General features: G+C 43.1%; 2 protein-coding genes across 5 annotated transcripts in view; one reads left to right on the top strand and one right to left on the bottom strand.

Moving 5' to 3' along the window:
* The window catches only part of LOC311231069 (macrophage-stimulating protein receptor-like), a 66,291-nt gene extending 63,943 nt beyond the window's left edge, over positions 1-2,348 (bottom strand). For 2 of the 3 annotated variants that reach the window (XM_084317539.1, XM_084317541.1), the window contains exon 1: positions 2,219-2,348. The gene's annotated coding sequence lies outside the window, so the exon portion shown is untranslated. Of the gene's footprint in view, positions 1-1,596; positions 1,629-2,218 lie in introns of all 3 variants that reach the window. The other variant, XM_084317540.1, reaches the window with a different exon arrangement.
* A 3,994-nt stretch (positions 2,349-6,342) lies between these two features.
* Positions 6,343-27,635, top strand: part of uba7 (ubiquitin-like modifier activating enzyme 7) — a 226,259-nt gene continuing 204,966 nt past the window's right edge. For both annotated transcript variants that reach the window (XM_084316792.1, XM_084316791.1), the window contains exons 1-11: positions 6,343-6,466; positions 6,563-6,731; positions 16,702-16,836; positions 17,691-17,797; positions 18,109-18,199; positions 19,369-19,501; positions 20,251-20,348; positions 20,440-20,589; positions 21,963-22,127; positions 22,827-22,940; positions 24,297-24,377. In XM_084316792.1, coding sequence (XP_084172918.1) covers positions 6,420-6,466; positions 6,563-6,731; positions 16,702-16,836; positions 17,691-17,797; positions 18,109-18,199; positions 19,369-19,501; positions 20,251-20,348; positions 20,440-20,589; positions 21,963-22,127; positions 22,827-22,940; positions 24,297-24,377 — 1,290 coding nt within the window. In that variant the 5' untranslated portion in view covers positions 6,343-6,419. The remainder of the gene's footprint in view (positions 6,467-6,562; positions 6,732-16,701; positions 16,837-17,690; positions 17,798-18,108; positions 18,200-19,368; positions 19,502-20,250; positions 20,349-20,439; positions 20,590-21,962; positions 22,128-22,826; positions 22,941-24,296; positions 24,378-27,635) is intronic.

Raw genomic sequence — 27,635 nt, 5'->3', positions numbered from 1 at the left:
CAGAATTGAATGTTACAATTTTTATTATATTTATATTGTTTTAACTTAAAATGTCAGCAACAGCGTCACTCACATTGTATATTTAATTGTACCTCATTGTCTGCATTTTTACTTCATTGTACTTAGGTTGTACTTTAGTTTGTATATAGTGTTATTCCAGTTTTACTTACTTTTTTACTGTATGAAGCACATTCTCAGGGGCTCATACTATACAGAACCAAGCATGTCACTGTAATGTACATGCACTTTATTATACGTGACTGACAACAAATAAAAACTTGAAACTTGAACTAATTTGTTGCAGTCAGAAAGTGAGGAACGTCTGATGAAAATAAAACATGTTTTCAAAGTCATTGTTAGAACTTTAATGGTATTATGAAGTACTCATGATTGATTGATTGATTGATTGATTGATTGATTGAAAACTGTAACAGATTGCAGAATGGGTACAATACAGTACAGCTCAATACACACAATTGTTAAGGGGATGCAGACCAGAGAAAGACTTTCGTCTTGTTTACATCAGGGTCCCCCATTTTCAATTCATCATAACATATGACATATACACATATTACATATATTATGAAGTACTCATCATTATAGGCATCGGCTAAGTAGCCTACATGTAAGTAAGCTAGTGTTAAGTGGTGTCGGGACATCCGTATCGGAGAGACCAGTCGAGTGTCTCCTTGAACGTTGCGCAGGGCATCATGCCATACAGCATTTTAAGAGTGGATGATGAAAACACCGTAAGTACACAACTGGGGGTCAAGACGACAGATTCTACTGTGGACATGACAGAACATGCGGCATCATGTTGTTGACGCAACTGTGGAAAAGTCCCAGAGAGACACACACGGAATGCCAATTCAATTCCCCCCAAGGGGTCTCCTCAGTGGCGTCCTTTCACTAAAAGGCAAGGTATGGCGAGGAGGGGGGGGGGGGGTCAAGTGGGGGGCTTCCCCCCCTTGGAGGATTTTTTTTGTCAAATCAGTTGTGCAATAGTCACTTTTGGTGAGTTGTTTCTATACAATTCAGTTATATGACATTTAGGTATGACACAGGACTACACAAGCATTTTTAATATAGAAATGTATCAACAGACTAAAGCAGGGAACCACAATATTTTGCATACGAATTATGCAGAATGTAATATCATAACTGTCTATTACTTTTCTTGCAATTGAGCCAATTTTCCTTAGGTACGGTTTTGAGGTGTGTGTTCAACAGAATGTAGTATCAAAAACACATTCACAAAAAGTATGGGTTACTGAATGCTGAACTGCACTATTATAATCACTAAGCCAGACCTTACCTGTGTCCCTGTATCACTTGTCTCTGCTGCCCTTTGATAAAAAAACGTCCCTATGTCCATTTTCCTTTTTTTTGGGCATATTTCAGTTAGTCACAGCAAAAGTCACCTAGTAAAAGTGAGATAATTGACAATATCAAAACATGCTAGGGCTGTACCGAATAGTTCGAAGCTTCGTTCATAATGTTGACATTCAAATTCTAAATCAACATAAAAAATTGTAAACAAAAAAAAAAACATTTTTTTTTTTTTTACATTTTTATTTGCCAAGGTGAGTGCCATACCTTGCCATACCAAATGGACGCCCCTGGGTCTCCTAGAAGTGAAAACACGAATATACTATTAATTCATAACTCTGGTTTGTTGTTGTGTCGCATGTTGGCATGTGAAAGTTATCCAGTCAATGTGGGACGTAGTGTAGCACTATAACGTATACTGTAGGTTATTATTCTATTCCTGCATCGCCAGTACTGTGATTATAAGTAGCTGTTACAATAAAGGCAACACAAACACACCCTTACTTAAGAGTTACAACTTAGTATACTAAACTCCATTAATTAAAGAGATAATGTTATTATTAGCTACTTGTCAATTAACGTTACAAAATAAACAGGTTTTCTTCTTCCATGATGTGATGTTTTAATTTTTTATTTTCAGATTCAGATTCAGTTTTATTTGCCATACAATGGGATTCTTACTCTCCGTTTGCTCCACACAGCATAAGGAATACAAAGCAACAATTAAAGGTTACAAAAGCAGGTATATATACAATAAAATGTCATATGTGCAATAACACAAGTACAAATAAGTATATAAGTACAAATACAAATAAGTACACATGCAGAGGCGAGTTATTTCAATACAAGATCTGCCTCCATGTGAAATTATGTCATAATATAGCTTTACCTCAATCGTGGACAAAAAATCGCCCTTGCCACCGTGGTTAATCCAAACGGGGTTAAAAATGTTAATTTCCACACCACAGTGTCCTCAGTAATCCTGTGGTCGCTTGATCTCCTGTAGTCCCGGAGGAGCAGGCGCGCACCTGTGGGCACGGAGTCACTATTGGCACGCAGCTCGCCCACTCTCGTCGACGCCCCGCCCACGGCAAGGAAGTACGGATTGCAAAATCTCAGCGCTCTAAAATCGTCCTTATTTCCCCTCGAGTAGTAATGTGTTAGTTACTCGGGACTCTTTCACAGGTCAGACAGGAGGCTATCTCCCGTGAAATGGAAAAAAACGGCCTAGTCATCCGGAGAAACCGACGCCTCTCTGGGGATTTTGCCAAACTCCTTTCAGAAAGAAACATGCTCCTCAAATTCTCTAGCCAGGGAAGTATGATAGGAATGCGGTCGCTTTATACTCAGACAGGAGCACCTCCTTCTGGGGTAATAACCAGAGTTTTTTTTAAGATGTACTCTATATATTGGTAACTAATACAATAAACTTCACTTTCATATACTGTATGCAATTATGAATATAATGTGCATACTACATAATGTACTGTACATATTGCAATATTCAGAATCCAAGAATTGGTTGCCCTATGATTCATATAATGAAGCAATAAAGCACCAGAAGTTAAAGATTTACCAGTCGACCGAAAGTCCAGTAATCAGGGGTTGTTTGAAAAGTTAGTGTGTCCTTATCCACACAGTATTTGATACCAAAGGGGAAGGCACTAATCTACCCTTCTTCTCAAATATATCTTAACTTAGATATGTATCTGAGTCACGGAAATTCAACAGGATATTGTAACAGATATTAAACTTGAGATGAACCGATTTCCATTTCGCCATAAAAGCACACTAAACTACTTGACAGTGTGACTCCCAACAGGTCTGTTTTTATAGCTGTGTTTGGCAGGGACTGACCAAAATCTGCTGGAGGACATGTCTGTCCCAGAGTAGCCTAGAACAATCAAACAAACACACTACAAAAACAGCAGTGTTAAGGACACAACACACAGCATTGCCCCTTCAAGCCAACATCCATCCCAGGCCAGGCACATACAGTATTCCTATATTCTACTCATGTACAATAGAGAGCATCCTGACTGGCAACATCACCTCCTGGTTTGGGAATAGCACTGCACAAGACCGTAGCAGACTACAAAGAGTGACACGTTCAGCCGAACGCACAATTGGAGGGGGGCTTCCCACCCTCCAGAACATTTACAACAAGCGGTGCAAGGGGAAGGCTAAGAGAATTATTAAGGACTCGAGCCACCCGAACAACTGCCTCTTTGAACTGCTGCGGTCAGGCAAGCGATACCGGAGTCTTAAGGCGAGCACAGAAAGACTCAGAAGAAGCTTCTATCCCCAGGCCATCAGGCTGCTAAACGAACAATAAACACTATGCAACAACCATCAAATGCACACAGCACACACACCCACACGCACACACTCACTTAAACAAACAACACACTGCAGCACCCACTCTCCACACTTTAGATCACACAAACACACTTTATATTTATTAATAAAGGATTTGCACTACAACTCGTACACCTACTGTAAATTGTACCTAAATTGCACCTCATCCTATTTCTGCCTTGCACTATATAGTATTGTATATTAGTACACTACACAGTATTGTATATTATATGGTAACTCAGTTACGTCTACTCTGCATCGAACATTGTACATATGTCTATACTGAACACTGTGACCTCATTTTTTTACTTCTAATTTACATGCTATACTATGTTATTTTATTTCATACTTATCTTGTCTTGCACAGTCTCTGGAGCGTAACAGTAAGAAGCATTTTGTATAAAAGTATTCTGTACTTCTGTATGACAACTATTAAAGAAACTAATTAAAGAAACTAGTGTACAGTATACTATAGTCAATAGTGTATACTCTACTCGTCTACTGATTTGGGGAGGTCTTAACCCTTTCACTGCCGCACTACCAAAACGGTTAACCCTTTCACTGCCACACAACAGCCGCTTAACCCTTTCACTGCCACACGACAGAAGGTTAACCCTTTACTATCACACAACCGACGGCCGCACTACCAAAACGGTTAACCCTTTCACTGCGACAATTCACAGAAGGTTAACCCTTTCACTGCCACACAACATCCAGGCGACCGTCGGTTGTGTGATAGTAAAGGGTTCACCTTCTGTCGTGTGGCAGTGAAAGGGTTAAGCTTGAAGTTATGGTCATGTGAATGTTAGCTGGAACAGAGAGACAACGCTGTGGTTTATCAAACAGACACAAACGTCTTAACAGCTTGTATGCCTTCAGTGAGTAGTGCTGTACTATAGACTTTCACTGCAATTCTGTTGCTAGGGAACAGTTTGGACCCATGTTTATTTCCTGTTTTTTTTTGCATTAGCTGACATCGCAACAGGAAATACACTTGGATCTCTTTAGAATGTTTATGTTGTCAAGATGAAACCGTCTATAGCCACTTCCCTGCATGGGTCGAGAGACTGGAACACATCCAAGTACATTTGTAAAATATTAAGCTTAACCAACCCTGGTCCTATATAAGTGTGATGTATTATTAGTATTTATTATTATTATTATTCCCAAACTAATCTGATCGACATACAAAATCTGATCGACATATGAATCTGATTGACATACATAATCTGATCGACATACCGAATCTGATCGACATATGAATCTGATTGACATACAGAATCTGATCGACATATGAATCTGATTGACATACAGAATCTGATCGACATACGAATCTGATCGACATATGAATCTGATTGACATACAGAATCTGATTGACATACAGAATCTGATCGACATATGAATCTGATTGACATACAGAATCTGATCGACATACAGAATATGATCGACATATGAATCTGATTGATGTACAAATCTGATCGACATACAGAATCTGATCGACATATGAATCTGATTGACATACATAATCTGATCGACATACATAATCTGATCGACATACCGAATCTGATCGACATATGAATCTGCGATTGACATACAGAATCTGATCGACATATGAATCTGATTGACATACAGAATCTGATCGACATACAGAATCTGATCGACATGAATCTGATTGACATACAGAATCTGATCGACATACGAATCTGATCGACATATGAATGATTGACATACAGAATCTGATCGACATACAGAATCTGATCGACATATGAATCTGATTGACATACAGAATCGGATCGACATACAGAATCTGATTGACATACAGAATCTGATTGACATACAGATTTTTGATTGACGCACAAATCTGATACACATCTGACTACACATTAATTTAGTTTGACAGAGTTAATGTCATCAGAAGTCACTGAATCCTTGTGTTGTTATAATTACAGCTCTATTCCTATTACAATCCTAATTGCAAATTTTCATCAACATAATTTAATTGAGCTGCAATTAACACAACACAAGGAGTTAGTATCCTCCGATTACATCACTGGAGGACATATACAAACTCATCAATAATTGTCAAACTAAATGTAAGTTTTGGGATATGTGTGAAATTATGTGCAAAACAAATCAGCATTGCTTTTTGGCAGGTTATAATATTCATAAGATAGAAATAATTCAACCACATATTTTGGTTAGTTTTAGGTGGTGGCTTGCAGGCTCAAGCTGTGGCAGATAATGATAAATATCTTATTGTATTGTCTTTGCACTATTCTACCTAATTTTTGCATTTTGTACATTTTGTACATTTTAGTTTTGTATATTGTATATTTTGTTTTTGTGTTTGGTCTTTTACTCTTTTACGGTATGAAGTACAATCTCAGGAGGGTCATACAGAACCACGCATTTCACTATAATGTACATGATGTACCCATTATATGTGACAAATAAAACAAAACTTGAACTTGAACTTAATACAATGACTAGTCCTGCAGCGCCCTCCAGTGGCAGTTAGGTACTCGACAAGCTGCGAGTGCACAAGCCTCAGAAAACAATAATGTGCAAGAGAAACGAAAGTGAAACTGGGAAGTGTTAGAGCCCCCTGTGTTATAAAGTGGAACTATCTCCAAACTCATTTCACAGGCTGTCACACCGGGTAACGCAGCTGCATAACACAACTGGGTCAGTGAAATAATAAACCTGTAATAAGCGGGTATTTCTTCGAAAATATGTCAGACGTCACTGAAATCGACGAGGGATTTTACTCCCGACAGTTGTAAGTAGGCTATCGCCAAATAAATATTCATTAAATTGATGGTTTCGCATGTAGGCTCGCTAATGGCCAACTCACGATGGATGCTTTAACCTGCAGGTATGTCCTTGGTCATGAGGCGATGCGTCGGATGGGGAAAGCTGACGTCTTAATTGCAGGAATGCGCGGCCTAGGTGTGGAGATTGCCAAGAATGTGATCCTGTCTGGGGTCAAGTCTGTCACCGTTCAAGATGTGGGGCTGACGTCGTGGACGGATTTGTCTTCTCAGGTAGCTTTCCTTCCACCAGGACTGTCTACTGTCTGATGTCAGAACGTTGTTTCTGTCTTCTGTTGTCAGAAAGTTGTTTCTGTCTGATGTCAGAACGTTGTTTCTGTCTGTTGTCAGAAAGTTGTTTCTGTCTGTTGTCAGAACGTTGTTTCTGTCTGTTGTCAGAAAGTTGTTTCTGTCTGTTGTCAGAATGCTATACAAAACAGTATAATAACATATTATTTTGTGTCTACATCACTGTGAAGCACTTTGAGCTGCAATTCTATTATGAAAGGTGCTATACAAATAACGTTTTTTATTATTATTATTATTATTATTATTATTATTATTATTATTATTTTATTATTATTATTATTATTATTATTATTATTATTATTATTATTATTATTATTATTATTATGTGTTAATGATAGATTAAATTATTCAATTAATAAATAAACAGGTAGTCCCCACCACGACCATAATAATAATAATAATAATAATAATAATAATAATAATAATAATAATAATAATAATAATAATAATAATAATAATAATTGTAACTGAGGGGTACAATTCCCTGACTGTATTGTTAGATATGATACTTACTACCACTACCTCTTGTACTTTAGACTCTGGCCACCCAGTACTAGGCATAAATAATTATGGTAAACACTCCCACGTAGATGAAACGATCCAACACAAATGTACCAAGTCGAAAGTCTGCGTTTAATAATAATTAATACATAGCAAAAGGTATGTAGAGCAATCACTTAATTACATTTATGATTTGAAATAGGATGCACTTTTATGGCAAATGAGTATTCGTTGGTATATCAATAGAGAACGTCCAATCTCTGGTGGCGCAGGCGGTAAATATACAACCTGGAATATTTAAGGAATAATAGCAATGATACTTTAATGATTATAGAACTGGATACACTAGGGGGAAATTCCGGTCGCTTGTAAGACAACTGGAGAAGGGGGGGGGGGGTAGAGTCTGGCTGTATCCGTCTGGCCGAGGGTATCCTGGGAGAACCCACGGTTGTGCGGCTCGGTGCCTCAGCGATCCTCGATCCACAGATGAAAGCAGTTGGACTCTCTGTGGGCCGGCTTCCTCCGGTCCACGATGGAGAGACGTGAAGCGACCTCGTCGTGTAGAGCGTCTCCTCACCTGTCGTCCTCTCCGGGGGGGGGGTTTCCAACACACGGCAGTGTTGGTCTTTATCCATAGAATAATCACTGTATACAAAGCATAATCCGTGCCTGGGAAGGCGGGCTGTCGTCGGTAGAATAATCCGGTATGCAGGTCCACTCGCTCGTCGGCTCTGGGGCTCCTCGGGTGCAGCCTCACATGGGGTCGGCCACCCTGGATAAGCAGCCAGTTCTACCCGAAACGATGGGGGTACTGACTACGATAGTATTCTCACCGCACGAAGCACTACATATGAATAGACTATTATTAGCTTAATAGACTACGTCCAACTCGACGATATATTGCCAAATATGACTATTCAAATATTAATATACACGATGTCTCAATACCGATGGTAGGCCGAACTTGGCCTTACTCCCACACGTGGCGTCGCGGGGAGGCTTTACGTCTGTCACTCTCTGGGAGGGTAAGAAACTGGACTAAAAGAAAGTCCTACTTTAGTAGCGCAGTATATATACGCACTATGAACAAATAGTACCATTAGTGGTGCGGTAGCCAGATTCCTACGCGGAACTAGGACTTGTTCGTACATGTTGAGCGGTACGTTTGAACTGGGTCTGGGGGGTATGGCAGCCTGGCACCAAGGTCTCGACCAATAGTAGAATGGAGACTATTATGGGATGTTCAGTAGGCTAGAATGGATATTCAATGCATATTGTACAAGGAATATACAAGGGATATCAGGGAATATTAGAGAATATACAAATACAATTAAATATATATATATAAATAAATATATATATTCGGTTTAATCTGGCCCTTCACAACAGCCACCCCCTGATTGGTCCCAGACCTAATCAGTTAAGCAGAGACAGATTAATCGCGTTGTCTATTTACACATAAGGGTTTGCTGTAGGGGTCAGTCAACTTCACAAAGTCATAGGGTTATAGGGTCATGGTCATCATCGATTGTGTCTGGGAGTCGGGGCAGTTCTATGAGCCTCGCCACGGGACGGGTGTAAGTGCGACCCTGGACCAGCACTTCAGCTGCTCGGACCTTGCCGTCGGCACCGGTGATCACTTTGCTTACGCGGCCGGCCGGCCACATAGCTCTGGGCAGTGATTGATCAATAATCATGACGACTGTTCCTTCTGTCAAATTGTCTCTCTCCTTTACCCACTTCTGGCGGGTCTGTAGAGACGGTAGGTAGTGCAGTAGGAATGTCCTTTGTTGTGCACTCTCTATGGTAGTGCAATCATCTATGTTGGGGTCTGCGGAGATAACAGTGCTCAATCCACAGAACATAGGTTTCTTATTCTCAGCCTCCTCTTGACTGGCTTCCCTCGGGATAGGCGTGGGCCACTCTCCTTCCGGGAGCTTTAGGAATGCTGGGCCGTCACTGTAGACATTGCGACGGGTGAGGTCATCTAGGGGCATTCCCCGGGTGATGACGTCAGCTGGGTTCTGTTTTGTATCAACGTAGCGCCACTCTGTTTTTCCGGTTAACTCTTCGGTTAAGTCTTGAATCTCGGTGACTCTGACTCCCACGAAGACTTTGTACTTGCATGAGTCCGATTTGATCCAGGCGAGTACTGTCGTGGAATCTGACCACAGGATTGTTCTAGACACCGGTATGGTGAGCTCACGTTGGATGAGCGTGGCTAGGTGCGCTCCGGCTAGGGCTGCGCAGATCTCTAGACGTGGGATAGATTGTTGCTTGCGTGGGGCTATTCTCGAGCGGGCGAGGACAAATGCTGTGTAGATCTCTCCCCCCTCTTCTTGGGCCCGCAAGTAGGCTACTGATCCGTATGCGACCTCTGAGGCGTCACTGAAGACGTGTAAGTCCATTTTACATGTCTCTGGCCTCACCGTGGGTGGGAAGTAGCTTCGGCGCATATTAACGCCTGGGAGTGAGTGGAGCTCCATCTCCCACTCTCTCCAGGTGGATGCAAGGTGTGCGGGAATGGGGTCGTCCCAGCCCTGGTCCTTGTCCCACAATGCTCGTACAATCATTTTTGCCCTGGTGGTGTACGGTAGAATACATCCTAGCGGGTCATATTGTCGGGCGAGTGTTATGTACACACTCCGTCTGGTGGTCGGCGCCGCCGCCGGCCTTCCCTGCTCCGTAGTCAGGGGCTTGTGTCTGTAGTGAAGCGAATCTGTTTTGAATCGCCACACCAATCCCAGGGTCATCTCCTGGGCTTCTCCCGGGATTGTAGCCATCCAGGTCTCGCTGCTGGCTGCCTTGTCCTCGGAGGAGAGGCTGCGCAGTACTTGCGGATCGCTGCTGGCCCACTGCCTGAGATCAAAGCCGCCTTTGATCAATGAGGCGCGGAGTTTAATCAGGAGAGCCTCGGCTTCTTCCTGGGTTGAAAGGCTTTGTAGACAGTTGTCTACGTAGAAGCTGTTCTTTACGCTGTGTCGGACCTCTTCGTCCGCTGCTGGGTCCTCTGCTACATGTTTCTGTAGTGCAAATGTAGCACAGCAGGGGCTGCACGTCGTTCCGAAGGGGAGGACTTCCCATTGGTAGATGGCTGGGTGCTCATCTCCTGGCTTCTCTCTCCATAGGAACCGTAACAGGGGCTTGTCCTCCTCTACTAATCTCACCTGCAGGAACATTCCTTTAATGTCCCCGCTGATGGCCACCTTTTCCTGGCGGAAGCGGAGTAGAACGCCGAGTAGGGAGGGGCCGAGTGTGGGACCGGGCAGTAACTCTTTATTCAGATTTTGGGATCCGATCTGGTAGCTGCAGTTAAATACTATGCGGTCTTTACCGTTGTGATGGACCTTGTGGTGAGGCACGTACCACGATTCGGTGGTCTGGTCAGCCTCTTTAATGTCCATCTTTGTGACGTGTCCCGCTGTGATGAGCTTCTCAATCTCAGCGCGGTATACACTCTCTTGGGCGGGGTCCTTGGCTAAGCGCCGCTCCGTGTTCAGCAGGTACCGTTCTGTGGCGTCTGTCTTGGCGTGGAAAGTAGGCATTCCTTCTCGCCGCAGGAGTGGCGTGGCGTATCTCAACACGCCGTTGACCGGGACTCTCTTGGTCCCTGTCTCGAGGAGGTGAATGGCGTAAATGTCATCTTTAGAGCGAATGTCTTTCTTTCCGTTCTTAAAGGGCATTTGTTCCAAGGTCCATAGCCGCTCTACGTGTTGCAGGAGTGCGGTTTCTCCCTCTGTGACTCGGGAGTGGAGACATCTAGTGGCTGTACTTCGGTTGAGAGATTTGGCGAGCGGGCCTTGGAGAGTCCATCCCAAACGGGTCTCGACTGCTGCAGGACAGCCTCGGGGTCCGGTATGAACCCGGTCTATCGGGACAATGAGGTCTGCATGGTCGGAGCCTATCAACAGGGTCGGCATAGCATTGTCTATGAGCGGGATCGGTAACTTGCGCAGATGTGCACATTTCTCCATCAGCTTGGCGACGGGGTATGTGTACCGCGACAGTCCTACCTCTTGGCTGGTGAAAGCGTCTGTAATCTGGCACCGTCGCTCAGGCTGGCCGCTTGCTGCGATAGAGAACGAGACATTCTCGCCCTTCATCGTCTTCAAATCTCGTCTTATTGTCCGAATTGTCATTTGGGTTTCGCTTCCCCGCAGCCCTAGCTGGGCCGCAGCGGAGGCGAGCAGAAGGGTCTTCTCTGACCCGTCATCGAGGACGGCGTAAGTGTCCAGGACTTTATTCTGGTAGCTTAGTGTCACACGCACTACTTTTAGGAGTACTCGGGCTCCACTGCTGCTGGCGGGATCGATGTACATGACGCTCGCTTTGCTGCTGGATGGTGCGGGTGAAGGGCGCCGTCTGTTACTGTCGTGAAGTATGTCCAGATGGGCTCCATCGCACTTGGTGCACCTTTTCTTTAAGCGGCATTCGGCTGCCATGTGTGAGCGCGCACAGCGAAAACAGCGCTTGTTGGACTTTATCCATTGACTTGCTTCCTCCGTGTTCAGCTTGGGGAAGGAGTCACATTGCGCTAGCCAGTGTTCTTTCTCACAGTAGGGGCACACTATCTTCCACTTCTCCGTTCTGGAGGGGGTACTGTGGCTCCTGCTGCTCGGTACTGACTCCGATTGGTGCATCACAGTCACCGATCTTCTTCCATCATTTAGTCGTCTGGTTCCTTCTCTGGAGCCAGGGGTGCTCCGTCCGAATGTATCTAGCCGTAGGCTGCTGACTTCTCTCGCCAGGAAGTCTGCTAGATCGAGGAGGTTCGGTTCGGGGCCATTCGGGTCTCGGTGGTCTCTCTGCCGCCTAAAACGCTCCTGTCGAGCGGGCGGCAGCTTCTCCAAGATCCTTTCCACATTTGAGTTGGCGTAAAGTTCATGCCTCCCCTTCTCTCTCTGCGCTCCCAACATCCCTACCAGGGACTGCACTCTGATGGACAGGTCGTCCAGTGCTCGATTGTCTATTGCTGGGGGTAAGCGGTCGATGTGTCGGATCTCCTGGATCACGTAATCCCATATGCGCCCATACCTCTGGTCCAATGCTACCAGCGCTGCTGTGTATGGGGTGGTGGAAGTCGCGTAGGCGAGCGCTATATTATGTGCGCGGGGTACCTTTAAGTGCTTCAGTAGGATGGCGTATTTATGGCGTTCATCCAATACATCCACCAACATGGTCTCCAGACACATGCGGAGTTCTGTATACTGGGCCCGGTTCTCTTGGGTGAAGTCGGGTACCATAGGCGTGCCAATGTATGACGCTGACTGTGGATACATCGGCGAGCGTTGGGGGAGAGGCCTCCTAGGCGAGTCTCCTCCCGCTCCTTGGTATGGGCTGGTACCGGCAGTGTACCATGGCCCGCTTGTCCAGGTGCTGTTCCTCGGTGCGGGTCGTGCGTCGTGCTCACCCGTGTATAGAGTCGGGAGTCTGTAGCGCAGCTCCGCGGGAGTATAGCCTGGGCTGTACCGGACCTCCTGGTCCGGTAGAGTACTGTGCTGTCGTCGGGGCGTGGTTCTCCTCCTCTTCCTCTTCGTCTTCAGTTAGGTCATCCAGTGCTTGTAGCAGGGTTTCCGTTAGAAAAAATTGTTGTCGGTCTCCGTGACCTGCAAGATTTCAATCTACCGGACAAATGAGATTAATTCCGGTCATAGTTTAGAATAAAGAATGTCATCCTCAAGGCATGTAGATTTATAATATTATTACTTAAAACTAGGCTACTTTTGCGTATACAGTCATTAATTAATATATTCCAAATAAAATAAGTCCCTCGATACTCCGTGCTGCTGCTGACTTGAACTAAAATAGACCGCGTATGTGGGCAGTCGGTCCGACACTAAACAGCAGTCTGTTATAATCACATTTTTATGAGCTAACGAATTCCGTTATATTGGACATTTGTATTAATTATATCAAGCGAAGAACTGAGAAAGCAGAGAGACGGCAACATTATCGTGGTTTGCGTGACGACTCTCTCCACCTCGCAACGACTTATTTGCAAAGAGTATGGCGCTGCAGAGAAGCTGATTTAGCTGTTATTGGCTCTTTTCTGGGAACCGCACAACAGCGCCCCCCACCCAACATTGGCTGAAAATGGCCGAATTGGAGTACTGATGGAATACTGCATTGTGCCGTTGCCTCTCTGGCTCTGCAGCTTCACATGCACTCGCACACCCAGCACTAAGCTCTCGCCGACAACGTCGTTGTCATTATTAGAAGCAACGAGGAAACAAATGTAATGATCGTTTCGTTCATCGCATAGGCTATTTAATTTTAGCCTATTTTAATACAATTCAAATAATCAAATTGTGCTTAGACTCAGGGAATTATTTTCACCGGACATTAAGACCGGAGATATTAAATAAGTCGGACTTCAACAGATTTTGCCGGTCAAAAACCGGTAATTACCGGCTAACGGAAACGCTGGCTTGTAGTCTCTGGTTTAGCCTCTCCACAGGATATGCTGCTCCTTCCCGGTTGCTAGGTCTCGCTTGGACCGGTGGGGGGAGGTGGTCTGTGGGGGGTATAGACCTCGTCTGTTGGTCAAGTTCAGGGTTGTTTACTCGGCTAGGGGATGCCGCCCTGGAGGTGTGTCTAGACGAGTTCCTGGAGCCTCTGGCGGAGGGAGAGGGTGTTGTCCGTCTGATCAGCTGTTCTATTAGTTGCGCTTGCTGTCTGTCGCGCTCTGCGTCCCGTAGAGCACCAGCAGCTGCTCGCTGGCTGTCTGCTCGGTCTCGGGCCACATTCTCTTCCATCTGAATGCGTCTTATTTCTAGACGTATATGCTCTTCTTCGCTCCGCTGCTGGATCTGCAGTCGGTCGCGTTCAGCAGCGGCGTTCAGGCTGATGAGGAAGGCCTGCTGTAGGGTCCTCTCTGCCTCGCTGGGAGAAGGCGGTTGTATAGGGGAGCCTTCCCTCGGGGTACTCCTTGCGGAGCCTTGGAGCTCTATCTCCACGGTGCTCTCCCCGTCTTCTTCCGTGCCGAGTTCTCTCTCGGTAGCGTTGTATTCCTCCCGGGACTCATCGGGGACTACTTCTTCAGTACTGGCGGGGTGTGAAGTCATGTCTGGTTCCCACTGATCCCCACCGTGAGCTTGGTCAGTTACATTAGAACCCGTAGGGGCCTCTATGGTCGGGGTAGTCTGGGCGTTGGGGTTAGACATACTTTTACTTTCTAGTTTTACCGCGTTTACTGTTAGTAGAAGACTAGGTTGTTGACTGACAGCGTAAGCCTCTAAGTACTGAGGGAGCCGTCGTTCGCGCTGCGGGCGTTGGTTAGGAGGATCGTTTCGTGGAGTGTTCATCATAGGCCATTTCAATATTAATAACACTATATTAATATTACACTAATTACCCTCCGGCTCGAAGGACCAATTGTAACTGAGGGGTACAATTCCCTGACTGTATTGTTAGATATGATACTTACTACCACTACCTCTTGTACTTTAGACTCTGGCCACCCAGTACTAGGCATAAATAATTATGGTAAACACTCCCACGTAGATGAAACGATCCAACACAAATGTACCAAGTCGAAAGTCTGCGTTTAATAATAATTAATACATAGCAAAAGGTATGTAGAGCAATCACTTAATTACATTTATGATTTGAAATAGGATGCACTTTTATGGCAAATGAGTATTCGTTGGTATATCAATAGAGAACGTCCAATCTCTGGTGGCGCAGGCGGTAAATATACGACCTGGAATATTTAAGGAATAATAGCAATGATACTTTAATGATTATAGAACTGGATACACTAGGGGGAAATTCCGGTCGCTTGTAAGACAACTGGAGAAGGGGGGGGGGGGGGGTAGAGTCTGGCTGTATCCGTCTGGCCGAGGGTATCCTGGGAGAACCCACGGTTGTGCGGCTCGGTGCCTCAGCGATCCTCGATCCACAGATGAAAGCAGTTGGACTCTCTGTGGGCCGGCTTCCTCCGGTCCACGATGGAGAGACGTGAAGCGACCTCGTCGTGTAGAGCGTCTCCTCACCTGTCGTCCTCTCCGGGGGGGGGGTTTCCAACACACGGCAGTGTTGGTCTTTATCCATAGAATAATCACTGTATACAAAGCATAATCCGTGCCTGGGAAGGCGGGCTGTCGTCGGTAGAATAATCCGGTATGCAGGTCCACTCGCTCGTCGGCTCTGGGGCTCCTCGGGTGCAGCCTCACATGGGGTCGGCCACCCTGGATAAGCAGCCAGTTCTACCCGAAACGATGGGGGTACTGACTACGATAGTATTCTCACCGCACGAAGCACTACATATGAATAGACTATTATTAGCTTAATAGACTACGTCCAACTCGACGATATAGTGCCAAATATGACTATTCAAATATTAATATACACGATGTCTCAATACCGATGGTAGGCCGAACTTGGCCTTACTCCCACACGTGGCGTCGCGGGGAGGCTTTACGTCTGTCACTCTCTGGGAGGGTAAGAAACTGGACTAAAAGAAAGTCCTACTTTAGTAGCGCAGTATATATACGCACTATGAACAAATAGTACCATTAGTGGTGCGGTAGCCAGATTCCTACGCGGAACTAGGACTTGTTCGTACATGTTGAGCGGTACGTTTGAACTGGGTCTGGGGGGTATGGCAGCCTGGCACCAAGGTCTCGACCAATAGTAGAATGGAGACTATTATGGGATGTTCAGTAGGCTAGAATGGATATTCAATGCATATTGTACAAGGAATATACAAGGGATATCAGGGAATATTAGAGAATATACAAATACAATTAAATATATATATATAAATAAATATATATATTCGGTTTAATCTGGCCCTTCACAACAATAATAATAATAATAATAATAATAATAATAATAATAATAATAATAATAATAATAATAATAATAATAATAATAATAATAATAAATCTAATTTCTATAGCGCCTTTCAGGAAACCCAAGGTCGCTTCACAATCAAGAGGGCTAGGGAAAGAGGGCAATAGGGGAAAAGGGGGGGGGGGTGAGGGCAGGTAAGGGATAATGAACCTAATCTAATCTAAACTAACTAATGGGGAAGCCTTGGTGAAAAGGGTGTGTTTTGAGAACGGAGACGTATTCATTCTCCAGTTGATTGACTGAGCTCTTGATACAATGAATATAGATGTATGAGCTTTTAATTCGTTGTATTTAGTTGCTGTACGAAGGCTTGCTTATGTTGGTAATATTTGTAATTTGTAAATACCTTTCTATCTACAGATCAAACTCAAATTGAATAATGTATGTGAATATACCCTAGCAGTGTCTCAGCTTGCTTAGAATAATGTGCAAGCCAGCTGGGACACTGTTGCAGCTAAATATACCCCACATTGATATGGTTACAGAAAGACAACCACCTCAGATTGGGGTTTTTCTAACCCACATTCTCCTCCTGCAGTTTTTCCTCAGCGAGGCCCATCTTGGTCAGAACCGAGCCACGAGTTCCCTCCCTCAGCTGTCGGCCTTAAACCCACATGTTAACGTGTCTGCCCACACTGGACCCCTGGAGGAGAATCTGCTGCTTCACTTCCAGGTGCCTCTACTACACTCTGTACACCATGTACAAGCAAACAGAACATAATGGTGGACATTGAGGTGGACATCACACATATAAGAGCTTTGACCCTGGTTATGGTTATGGTTATGGTTAGTGTTAGTGTTATTGTTAGTGTTAGGATTAGGGTTAGTGTTAGTGTTATTGTTAGTGTTAGGATTAGGGTTAGTGTTAGGGTTATGGTTAGGGTTAGTGTTAGGGTTATGGTTAGGATTAGGTTTAGTGTTAGGGTTATCGTTAGGGTTACTGTTATCGTTAGGGTTAGTGTTAGGGTTATGGTTATGTTTAGGGTTAGTGTTATGGTTATGTTTAGGGTTAATGTTAGGGTTAAAGTTAGGGTTAGTGTTAATGTTAAAGATAAGGTTAGGGTTAGTGCTAGGGTTAAGGTCCCACTGACTGACTGCCCTGCGGGATACTCTTCTAGTATTCAGTGTATTGCGGGAGTCCAAGTTCAGGCGTTAGCATCATTCTATATAGAACAGCGTTCCTCAAACCTTTTGTTCTTGGGGACTGGAACGGTATAGTTGTGCCTTTTGGAACCCTAGCCCTATTTCCTACTTACTACTGATATTTAACTAGCTAGAGCTAGTATGGATTGCGCTGAGAAAGGACTCTACCGATCAACAACATCATTGGTAAGTAGGAGATAGAACCACCTTCAGGGTCCACCTCCATTGAACTAATACTAGAAAACTGACTATTTCTACACCAGATAGCTTGTCCCGGGGACCACTCAGCGGCCGGCACTAGTCCTCGGACCTGAGTTTGAGAAACACTGCTGTAGAGTCTATGCCAGTCTGTGGCTTTGATCCAATCCGGTTTGGATTCCTCAGGTGGTGGTTCTGACCGACTCGTCGCTAGATGATCAGGGGCGTTTTGGCGGGCTGTGTCATTCACATGGAATCAAGCTCATCGTGGCAGACACCAAGGGACTCTGCGGGTGAGGAACACTCTAAACATCACCTTCTAAATACACTGTACATGAGCCCTTTCACTACCACACTATAGAAGGTCAACCCTTTCACTACCACACTACAGACGGTTAACCGTCTGTAGTGTAGTAGTGAAAGGTTAACCTTCTGTAGTGTGGTAGTGAAATGGTTAACCGTCTGTAGTGTGGTAGTGAAATGGTTAACCATCTGTAGTGGTAATGAAATGGTTAACCCTTTGTAGTGTGGTAGTGAAAGGGTTAAGCAAAGAGCCCAGCCCCCCCCCCCCCCCCCAAAAAACATACCTGTGGTTCTTCCGCAGTCAGCTATTCTGTGACTTTGGGGAGGAGTTTGAGGTCTTGGACAGTGACGGGGAGACGCCTGTGTCGGCCATGATAGACCACATCACCAAGGTAGCTCTTTCCTTTTTGGTTTCATTATTACTGGTGCGACACGTGACGTCATGTGTTTTATTTTGTAGTGATGTGAAGTGATGGTGTGGTGTTTTTCTTTTTTTGGCGCTGTATTATTAATGTCTGATTCAGGACATCTATGTCAATCAAAACATTTTGGACTGGAGTCACGTCTCATTCCTAGAAGAATGATTACCCACAGAACTCCAAATTACTTTCAAAATAAAACCCTTGGTTTTCTAAAATTACTATGCGTACGGAAAGTCACTTTAACCCTTTCACTACCACACTATAGATGGTTAACCCTTTCACTACCATACTACAGACGATTAACTGTCTGTAGTGTGGTAGTGAAAGGTTAACTTTCTATAGTGTGGTAGTGAAAGGGTTAACCCTTTGTAGTGTGGCAGTGAACGGGTTAACCGTCTCTAGTGTGGTAGTGAAAGGTTAACCTTCTGTAGTATGGTAGTGAAAGGTTAACCTTCTGTAGTGTGGTTTGATTTGATTTGATTTGATATTTTTATTTTCGTGTCTTACATACAGATGTATGCCCAGCCCATATGGGCTTACAAGACACATAACAATAAGTATATAACAATATACTTTACCCATTACTTAACAAATGTCACAGACCAAGATGGCCATAAAAAAAGAAAATACAAGAAAATACAATAAAACGTAATATAACACAAGCTGTACTCAATGTAAATAAACAGAAAAACAAGGTGAATTCAAATACAATTATATAGGATACAGTGTGTTTTGTCTCAGGTGCCATGCCTTCTCCAAAAATCCTGCAAAACCAAAGATGTCCTCCACAAAAAAACAACTCAACATACAGCTCTCAGACTGCCAAAACAAATCTGGGTTTATAATTTGAATTTTTGCAAATAAAGCTCTCCTCAAAGTAGTGTACAAAGGGCAATAAAAAACAAAATGATATTCATCCTCCACAACTCCCAGATCACACAGAACACACAACCGCTCCTCCTCAGGTTTACCCTGGAATCTACCCACTTCCACAGCCAATGGCAGGGTGCCAGACCTCAACTGGGCACACAGAGACCTCCGTCTTCTCTTTAAGTTTAACATTACATAAGTGGTAGTGAAAGGGTTAAACACAATGTTGCTTTCTCAGCCAGTGGTCGTCTTCATCTTCTCCGTTCTAGGCGAATCCTGGAGTGGTGACGTGTACAGATGACCAGAACCAGGCTTTTCTAGATGGCTGTACTGTTTCCTTCTCTGAAGTCCATGGCATGACGGAGCTCAACAGCGCTGGCCCTCTGGTGATCAAATTGCTCGGTTAGTAACTCAAAGAATAATATTATTATATAGAATAATAATATTATTCTTTGAGTTACTAACCGAGCATATATTATATAGATTATTTGAAGGCACTTCTGCTTTCAAGGCACAATCCTTGATTGTATTATAGCACCCTCTGCTGGTTTAAACACTCATTGTCACATAATAGGCTTGGTTTACACATAGTGGCCAAATGTAATGGATTGGCAATATTTTATTTCATTTCATTCTGAAATGTATTGTCTTAGTCTTTTTGATACTGACAGTATGTGATAGTTAAACATTACTTTTGCATGACTTTTAAGGGAACCAATGAAATATAGATTATGAGCTGCACTTGAGAATAGAAAATTATAGTTATAATATGGACACCTCTTGATTGATTGATTGATTGATTGATTGAAAACTTAATTAACAGATTGCAGAATGGGTACAATACAGTACAGCTCAATACACACAATTGTTAATGGGATGCAGACCAGAGAAATACTTTCGTCTTGTTTACATCAGGGTCCCCCATTTTCAATTAATCAGGACATATGACATACATGACATACAGATAGACAGTACTGCTACATCTATATATTTATGACATACTAGATTTGCAAATACAGTACTGTTTGTGATACAAAAAGAGTCCAGAAAAGAGAGTATATACATTTGACGTAAAAACTGTACATTGGAGGAGGTTGGGTAGGTGGGGTGGTGTTGGGTGGGTGTATCTAAATGTTTTCCTCTGTTACTAGACGCTTCCTCCTTCAGTATCGGTGACACCTCAAGCTTTTCAGAATACAAATGGGGAGGTATAGCAACTGAGGTCAAACAGCCTCAAATGATCACATTTGTGAGTATCAACTTTTGTTTACATTACGTTCATTTTTACCACAGAGATATATATCCAGTGTTCACTAAGATATAATAACTATATATTTCAGAAACCTCTGGGTGAGGCCTTATTGGACCATAATCTTCTGGCGATGACTGATTATGGGAAGGAGAACAGACATCAAACGCTGCACTTGGCGTTCCAGGCCCTCCATGGCTTTGTGAAGAAAGAGAGACGACTGCCTAAGCTCAGGTGTCAGGTCAGTAGTGAAAGGGGACAGCGGTGGCCCAAAGGTTAGAGAAGCGGGTTTGTTACCAGAAGGTTGCCGGTTCGATCCCCTGGACTGGCAGGAACAATCTGGGAGGGGCAAGTGAATGAATAAATCTCTTCCGTCCCTCAATACCAACCACTGATGTGCCCTTGAGCAACTTGAGCGGCGGCTCCTAGATGTGAATGTGAATCAGGGCGTTGCTGAAAAAGAGCATTCATGGTCAGTGAACCTACCCTGGGTAAAAAAAAAAAAAAAAGGAGAAATGAATGGTTGATATTAATTAAAGTGATATCACAACTGCAGGTATACTGGAACCATTTTTGCCTTGGATTCCGGTAATATTATGATAATTTGTAGGCAGTTAATGAGAAAAATATCTTCTCAAGAAACCCTTTATGTTAACATGGGTCTCCCAGTCCCTCTGCTATGCAGTAAACAGAACATACATTTTCTGGTATCCCTTCCCACTTCATCCAATCAGAAGAGAGAACTCCACACTGCAAAAATGGTCAGACAAAAGTAAGAAATACAACTTAGTTATAAGCAAATTATGTCCTTGAAACAAATTAATCTACCAGTGCAGTAAGCAAATTTGGCTTGGCAAGATTTCTTGAAATAAGTATGAATATCTAGAGTTCTCTCTCCTGATTGGATAAAGTGGGAAGGGATACCAGAAAATGTATTTTGTGTTCACTGCAGAGTGGAGGGACTGGGAGACCCAATGTTACTGACCAAACACTATATCAGTGATGGCTGACACAGAATGTTGAGCTATTTAACAATTATTTAAACAAAAATATACCGCATCTTTAACCATTCCCGCTACCATACAAATAAAAAATAAACAGTTGAGTTGTCTGATGAAACTACTATTGATTGATTGATTGATTGATTTATTGATTTATTGAAAACTTTATTAACATATTGCAGAATGGGTACAATACAGTACAGCTCAATACACACAATTGTTAAGGGGATGCAGACCAGAGAAAGACTTTCGTCTTGTTTACATCAGGGTCCCCCATTTTCAATTCATCAGGACATACAGATAGACAGTACTGCTACATCTATACATTTATGACATACCAGATTTGCAAATACAGTACTGTTTGTGATACAAAAAGAGTCCAGAAAAGAGAGTATAGACATTTGACATAAAAACTGTACAATGGAGGAGGTTGGGTGGGGGGGGGGGGGGGGGGGACACTGTACTAGTACCCACAGTCAACTGACAGTCTACTGATAAGACATCGATAGTCTACAATTGACTATCAAAATGAAATGGGAGCTATCTTTTTGTATCTCACTTCAAATGTAGTCATCAGGACAGGCCATCTCTGGTGTGCTTTCCTCCCGCGCAGTCCGACGCTGAGGCGCTGCTGGCCATGGTGACAGAGCTGAACGTGGCAGCCCAGCTGGAGCAGTTGGACGAGGCGGCGGTGCGCGGCCTCTCCTATGCGGCCCGGGGGGACCTGGCTCCCGTCAACGCCTTCATCGGAGGACTGGCAGCTCAGGAGGTCATGAAGGTGAGGTGAAAGGTCACACGACCTGGAACATTAGTTTCCTCTTTCAGCTCTTTTGACGAAGCATTCAATCACTAGTACACACAACTACTACGCACTCGCGGTCACTGCTATACCAAGTTGGTAAGGGGTTATTGCCGCTTAAGTTTATGCCGGTATTACTGTTTGGCTTGTATATTGTATTGTGTTGGTATTGAACGAGATCCCATTCCACATCAGAGCAATAACCTCCATCTCACATTTCAAACAGGCCTACAAAAAACATCTGATGCTAGAAAACACCTGTAATCACTGATCCCACTCATTCCCAGGTTTTCATTGAGTTGATGCTGTCGATTGTGTTGAGTGTTATTGTGCATGATTGTCCTTGCTGTCCACAATGTCGATAATGTAAGGTTTTTATCAGGATTGTATGATTGTATGTAGTGCAACTGACTATTTGTTTTGTATATAAATGATTGTTTCATGTGCTGCAGAACGGGAACCTGCTGAAAACCAGTTTGTAACTGAGTCCGGCCAGTTTAAATGTGCATGTGAAATGTATTTTCTACCCTTTCCTGTATAAATAAAGTGAAAATGAAAAATGAAAATTAAGATGTGTTTTTCTTTGTTTAACCCTGTTGTGCCTGTGTTTGGGTGAGGCCAAAGAGGATTCTACATGTTAAATTCTATTCTATTCTATTCTATGTTCATGTCCTCCAGGCCTGCAGTGGGAAGTTTACCCCTCTTCAGCAGTGGATGTACTTTGATGCATTGGAGTGCCTCCCTGACGACATTGATGAGGAAGAGCGACTCACAGAGAGCACCTGTTCACCAGTAAGGCTCGGTTGACTCAAGTTCATTCGAGAACGAGAGCTTTGATTAGGCCCAGAAATTCAAGCCCAGTCCGACCTGGAGAAAATCCAGTCTGAACCCTGCAGCCTAAGCCCTGTATACATCAGTAGCATTTGACTGATTCTAACTGATTAGAAATCAGTTTCTTACTAAGACTCTTTATACTGCATCACTGCAAGCTTTACAAAACGTCACTAGCAGCTCTTTTGGTAAAAGCTTTCAATTAGCTTAAACTGTAATCCACATAAAGTCTCATAGTCTAGAAATGCAGGACGCATATGCAGACGGACTGTCTGCTGTCCCTCGTTTTCCTCGTACCAGGTCTTTGATCCACCAACCTCCTTTGACCAGCGCCCAAAACCACATTGTACGTGAATGCTAGACACATTGAGTGGTGTACAGACATGCCTATGCAGACATGTGCTGAGGTCCGCATCATTTTAGTCTGTGCAGAGTCTGGTGTGTAGACAGGCACAGGTGGGAGGAATGATGGTGAGGCGGGAACAGGAGGAGACCCATATATGGACGTGAGGACAGACAGGGGAGAGAAAAGCCCTGGCTGTGGCTGTAACACAGACGGATGAAACAATGATTTTATCCAAATTCTTTGATTACACTATAATGAGTTTATTCATCTACCTACTAACTGGGGAGACTGATAAATTACAGATAAAGGAATATAGCAGGACGATCTGTTATGATAGTTAAACCTCACGCTGAATGAGGATTCCCAGTTCATGTGAAAGCGGTAGTTGTAGGGCAATCTACTCTACCGCGAGTTCTAGTAATATACAACAGTGATCTTTAAATACTCAACCAGCCAACATTTCACCTGCTTAGTTCATACAAGCTAATTGTAACGAAAGATTCACTGGTGCTTTTGTGCATAGATCACAAGATTTATCATCTTGTAACGTGTATTTCATGTTGAGGGGCTTGTATGGCAATCTACTAGTAATAGACCAAATATTATAATTTTTACATTGACTTGGACATTGTTGACGTGGTTGTCACAATCAGTTCCCCCCTCAACAATTTGTATGTAATTACTTCTTTCATAGTCTTTTCATATTTTTCCTTAATACATTTTTGCCAGTATGGCCATGAAATAGGTATTTGAATCTATTCAAAGTGGTCTTAAAAAGTCTTACATTTAACCTTCTGTATTGTCGCAGTGAAAGGGTTAACCGTTTGGTAGTGTGGCAGTGAAAGGGTTAACCTGCAGGAACCCTGTATCAGGACTGCACACTGACTGGAAGGACACGCTAATATTTTGATAGACTTTTTCTTTGCGTCTTCTGATTTTCATTTAACCATTTCCACCGACTCTTATTTCAGAAAGGCAGTAGATATGACGGTCAGATCGCTGTGTTCGGACCAGCATTCCAGGAGAGGCTTGGGAAACAAAACTACTTCCTGGTGAGTATAGCAGCGGGTTCTTAATCGGATTAATCTATTCAGCCATTTTTCCAGATACAAGATCAATTGGAACAAGACTGAGGCAGTTCCACTTAACCCCCCCAAGTTTAAATCTAATCTCATGGGCACCTCTTTTATTTGGAAAACAAATGGAAATAAATATTTAGGAATCAACTAGGGCTGACCTTCGATATTTTTTTTTTGGAATTCGAAGCTTCGGGGCAGAGATTCGATTTTAATTCGGAGCTTCGATATAAAATAAAATTTTAATTTTCTTTAATAAAAAATATATATTTTTTAAAAGTTTAAATAATTTAAAATGTTTTATGTTGTGGGACTTGTACAGCACTTTGTTCAACTTTGTCAGTGCTGTTTAAAAGTTTAAACCTTTTTAAATCTTAGACAAACAAAACACTTTGCTTTCATGAAATATTGTAAGCCGTCATTTGAGGCTTTATAAAAGCAGCACAATGAACACAAATCTGTCAGTGCCGAGTCCGACCTCATCTTAAATAACAAACAGCATTGCTTGTTGTAGTTAACAAAGAGAGGCAGAGTTGATTTAGCAAAAAAAAGTTTTCTTTTAATAATCGAAAAAAAATTCATATTCGAATCCCATGCCCATCGAACGAAGCTTCGAAGCTTCAAAGTATTTAAGACAGCCCTAGAATCAACATCATATCTGCCATCACTAACATCTTTAGCCTAAATGGCCATGGCATCCTAAGGATTAAGGATGACAGGTGGCTGAACAGATCATCGTCTCTATGCAGAAGAGCAGAAATATTGCGGATGAATGTTCTACCAAGGCTCACTTGTATTATTGCTCCTATTCCTCTTGGATTTCCTCAAAATCGGTTCAGAGATATTAAATCCCTTATCTGACTCCTTTCGAATAACAAAATGCCCAGAATCGCATACAAGAAATATATTATACACAGATCCAGGGGGGTCTAGGAGTCCCAGACTTATTTCAGTATTATTTTTCATACAAAGTATCCATTGACTTGGGCCCTATGAACCTGATCCTCTGGAAGGCAACTGGGAGTCTGTGGAGAAGACCATCGTATGTCGAAATAAGAACATATCCACGGCATCACTGTGGTACTGTCCAAAACCACCACCTCTCTTGGATAACATGATTATTAGGTTTTCATGCTCTATAGTGAAGCAGTTGCACGGGAGATTTAGCATAGACAGGCTCTCTCTTCCATCTAGTCCCATCTGGTGTAGTAACCCCATCCTTTCAGCTGGAGAAGCACTTTAAGTAATAAAACCTGGCAGAGGCATGGCACTACAACAGACACACAGACACATCTTTGGATAAGATGAGATAAGATATGATAAGATAAGATGAAATACGATAAGATAAGATAAGAGATTCCTTTATGAATCCCCTTGGGGAAATGCAGATCTTACCAGTTGGACAAAAGCTTACCATTCCAACAACTTCAAAATAATGTTGGCCTCTCAGACTCCATTTTAACATAATGCACGATTGTCCAATCCAATCCAACTTTATTTATATAGCATGTTTAAAAACAACAAAGTTGACCAAAGTGCTTCACACTCAATCATCAATACAGTAAAAAACACATAGACTAATCACAATACAATGCACACAGAACTACAAACAGATTACGGCAGCTGACTGTACTTTTTTTTTAAATGCTAGGGGAGAACATATGTGTTTTTAGATGGGATTTAAACATTTTGTTTGTTATAAATAGCATTTGTAACGAGGGAGCAGTGCCTGCCTCATGCTCGGAGTGGGATCCGCCCTGTCAAGAGCACTGGTCTCAAATATTTATAGTTTAATGTTTAGAGCCGCCACTAATGCACATTCTCCTGGCCAGCTGGCTCCGGAACACGGCCTTAATAACACTGTGTATCCTTGGCTGCTTCTCCATGGAGCACATTTTGGAGGTCGGCAGACCTCTTCTGAATGTGTGAGCTTTAGAATGATACAATACAAGAGTCTGAGTAGAGCGTATATTACCTCTAATAGAACAAACACCTAGATTTATGCTGCTGCACGTGTGCAGCCGGAGATCACTGCTTCAGGAGCCTCCAGCTGTTCAAACAGTGGTTAGAGGTGATATCCCTGATGTCACAGTTCTTTTGGTGTTGATTTCCCTGTGTGTCCTGTGGCACATCTGCTGGGCCCAAAACACTGATAATAGCGTGGGAGCTCTGGACATTGAGTTGTTTATCCACAACAAGACAAATTATTTTAAATTGAGTGTAAACCAGCCTGCTTATCTAGAGATTGTTGGCTGGAGGAATACCTGGACTTGCTGAACATGGAACAGGCAGCTTTCCTATAAAAAGACGATCGATAAGGGCCTGGATGACCACTGGGACACTGTCCGTAGGTTCCTTAATAGGTTATGGTGCAATGTAGAATATAATGTAAATGTAAATACTGTGCATTTGTCACCCAGTCGCCCTTGCATCACCACCCCCTCTTTTTTTGGGAGGTTTATTGTTAATAATTTTTTGTTGTGTTGTTGATGTTGTCATATGTTTGTTTTGTATGTTTCATGAAAACATACAAACATAAATGTTCTCCCCTGGTGAGTGAGTGAGTGAGTGAGTGAGTGAGTGAGTGAGTGAGTGCATGTCTAATCTTTGTCCAGCAGGGGGTGCACTCTTCATTGTAAAGCGGGGGTTACAGCTGTGTTCTTCCTTTGATCTGTGCATGGTGTTGCTGGTGACACATGCAGGAAACGCTTGTGATTCAGGTGGCATTTCCTGTTAGTGTTCAACTCTGGGTGTGCAGAGACCATCCTGCACTGCCAAACCCTTATTCCATTTCCTTTGCAAGTTTTATGCTGCCACTGTTTTTTTTGTGTGTGTGTGTGTGTGTGTGTGTGTGTGTGTGTGTGTGTGTGTGTGTGTGTGTGTGTGTGTGTGTGTGTGTGTGTGTGTGTGTGTGTGTGTGTGTGTGTGTTTGTGTGTGTGTGTGCGTGTGTCTGTGTGTGTGTGTGTGTGTGTGTGTGTGTGTATGTACGTGTGTGTGCTACTGTGCTTATATGTTTCTGTTTTTACCTGAGAAAGTGTAAGAAAAAGCTTTATAAATCCTAATGCACAACATGTTGCTATCTCCATTCTTTCAGATATACTGTTACAGATAGAATACATGATCTTCTCTCTTCAGACAGTAAAGAACAACCATGTGTACATCAAATACCATGACATACACATCAAGTATCGATGTCCTTTTAGTGTGTGTTGTTACACAAACACACATACACT

This window comes from Notolepis coatsorum (genome assembly GCF_963971535.1).
Source record: "Notolepis coatsorum genome assembly, chromosome: 6".
NCBI classification, from domain to species: Eukaryota; Metazoa; Chordata; class Actinopteri; order Aulopiformes; family Paralepididae; genus Notolepis; species Notolepis coatsorum.
This window is presented reverse-complemented; position numbering and strand designations above follow the sequence as displayed.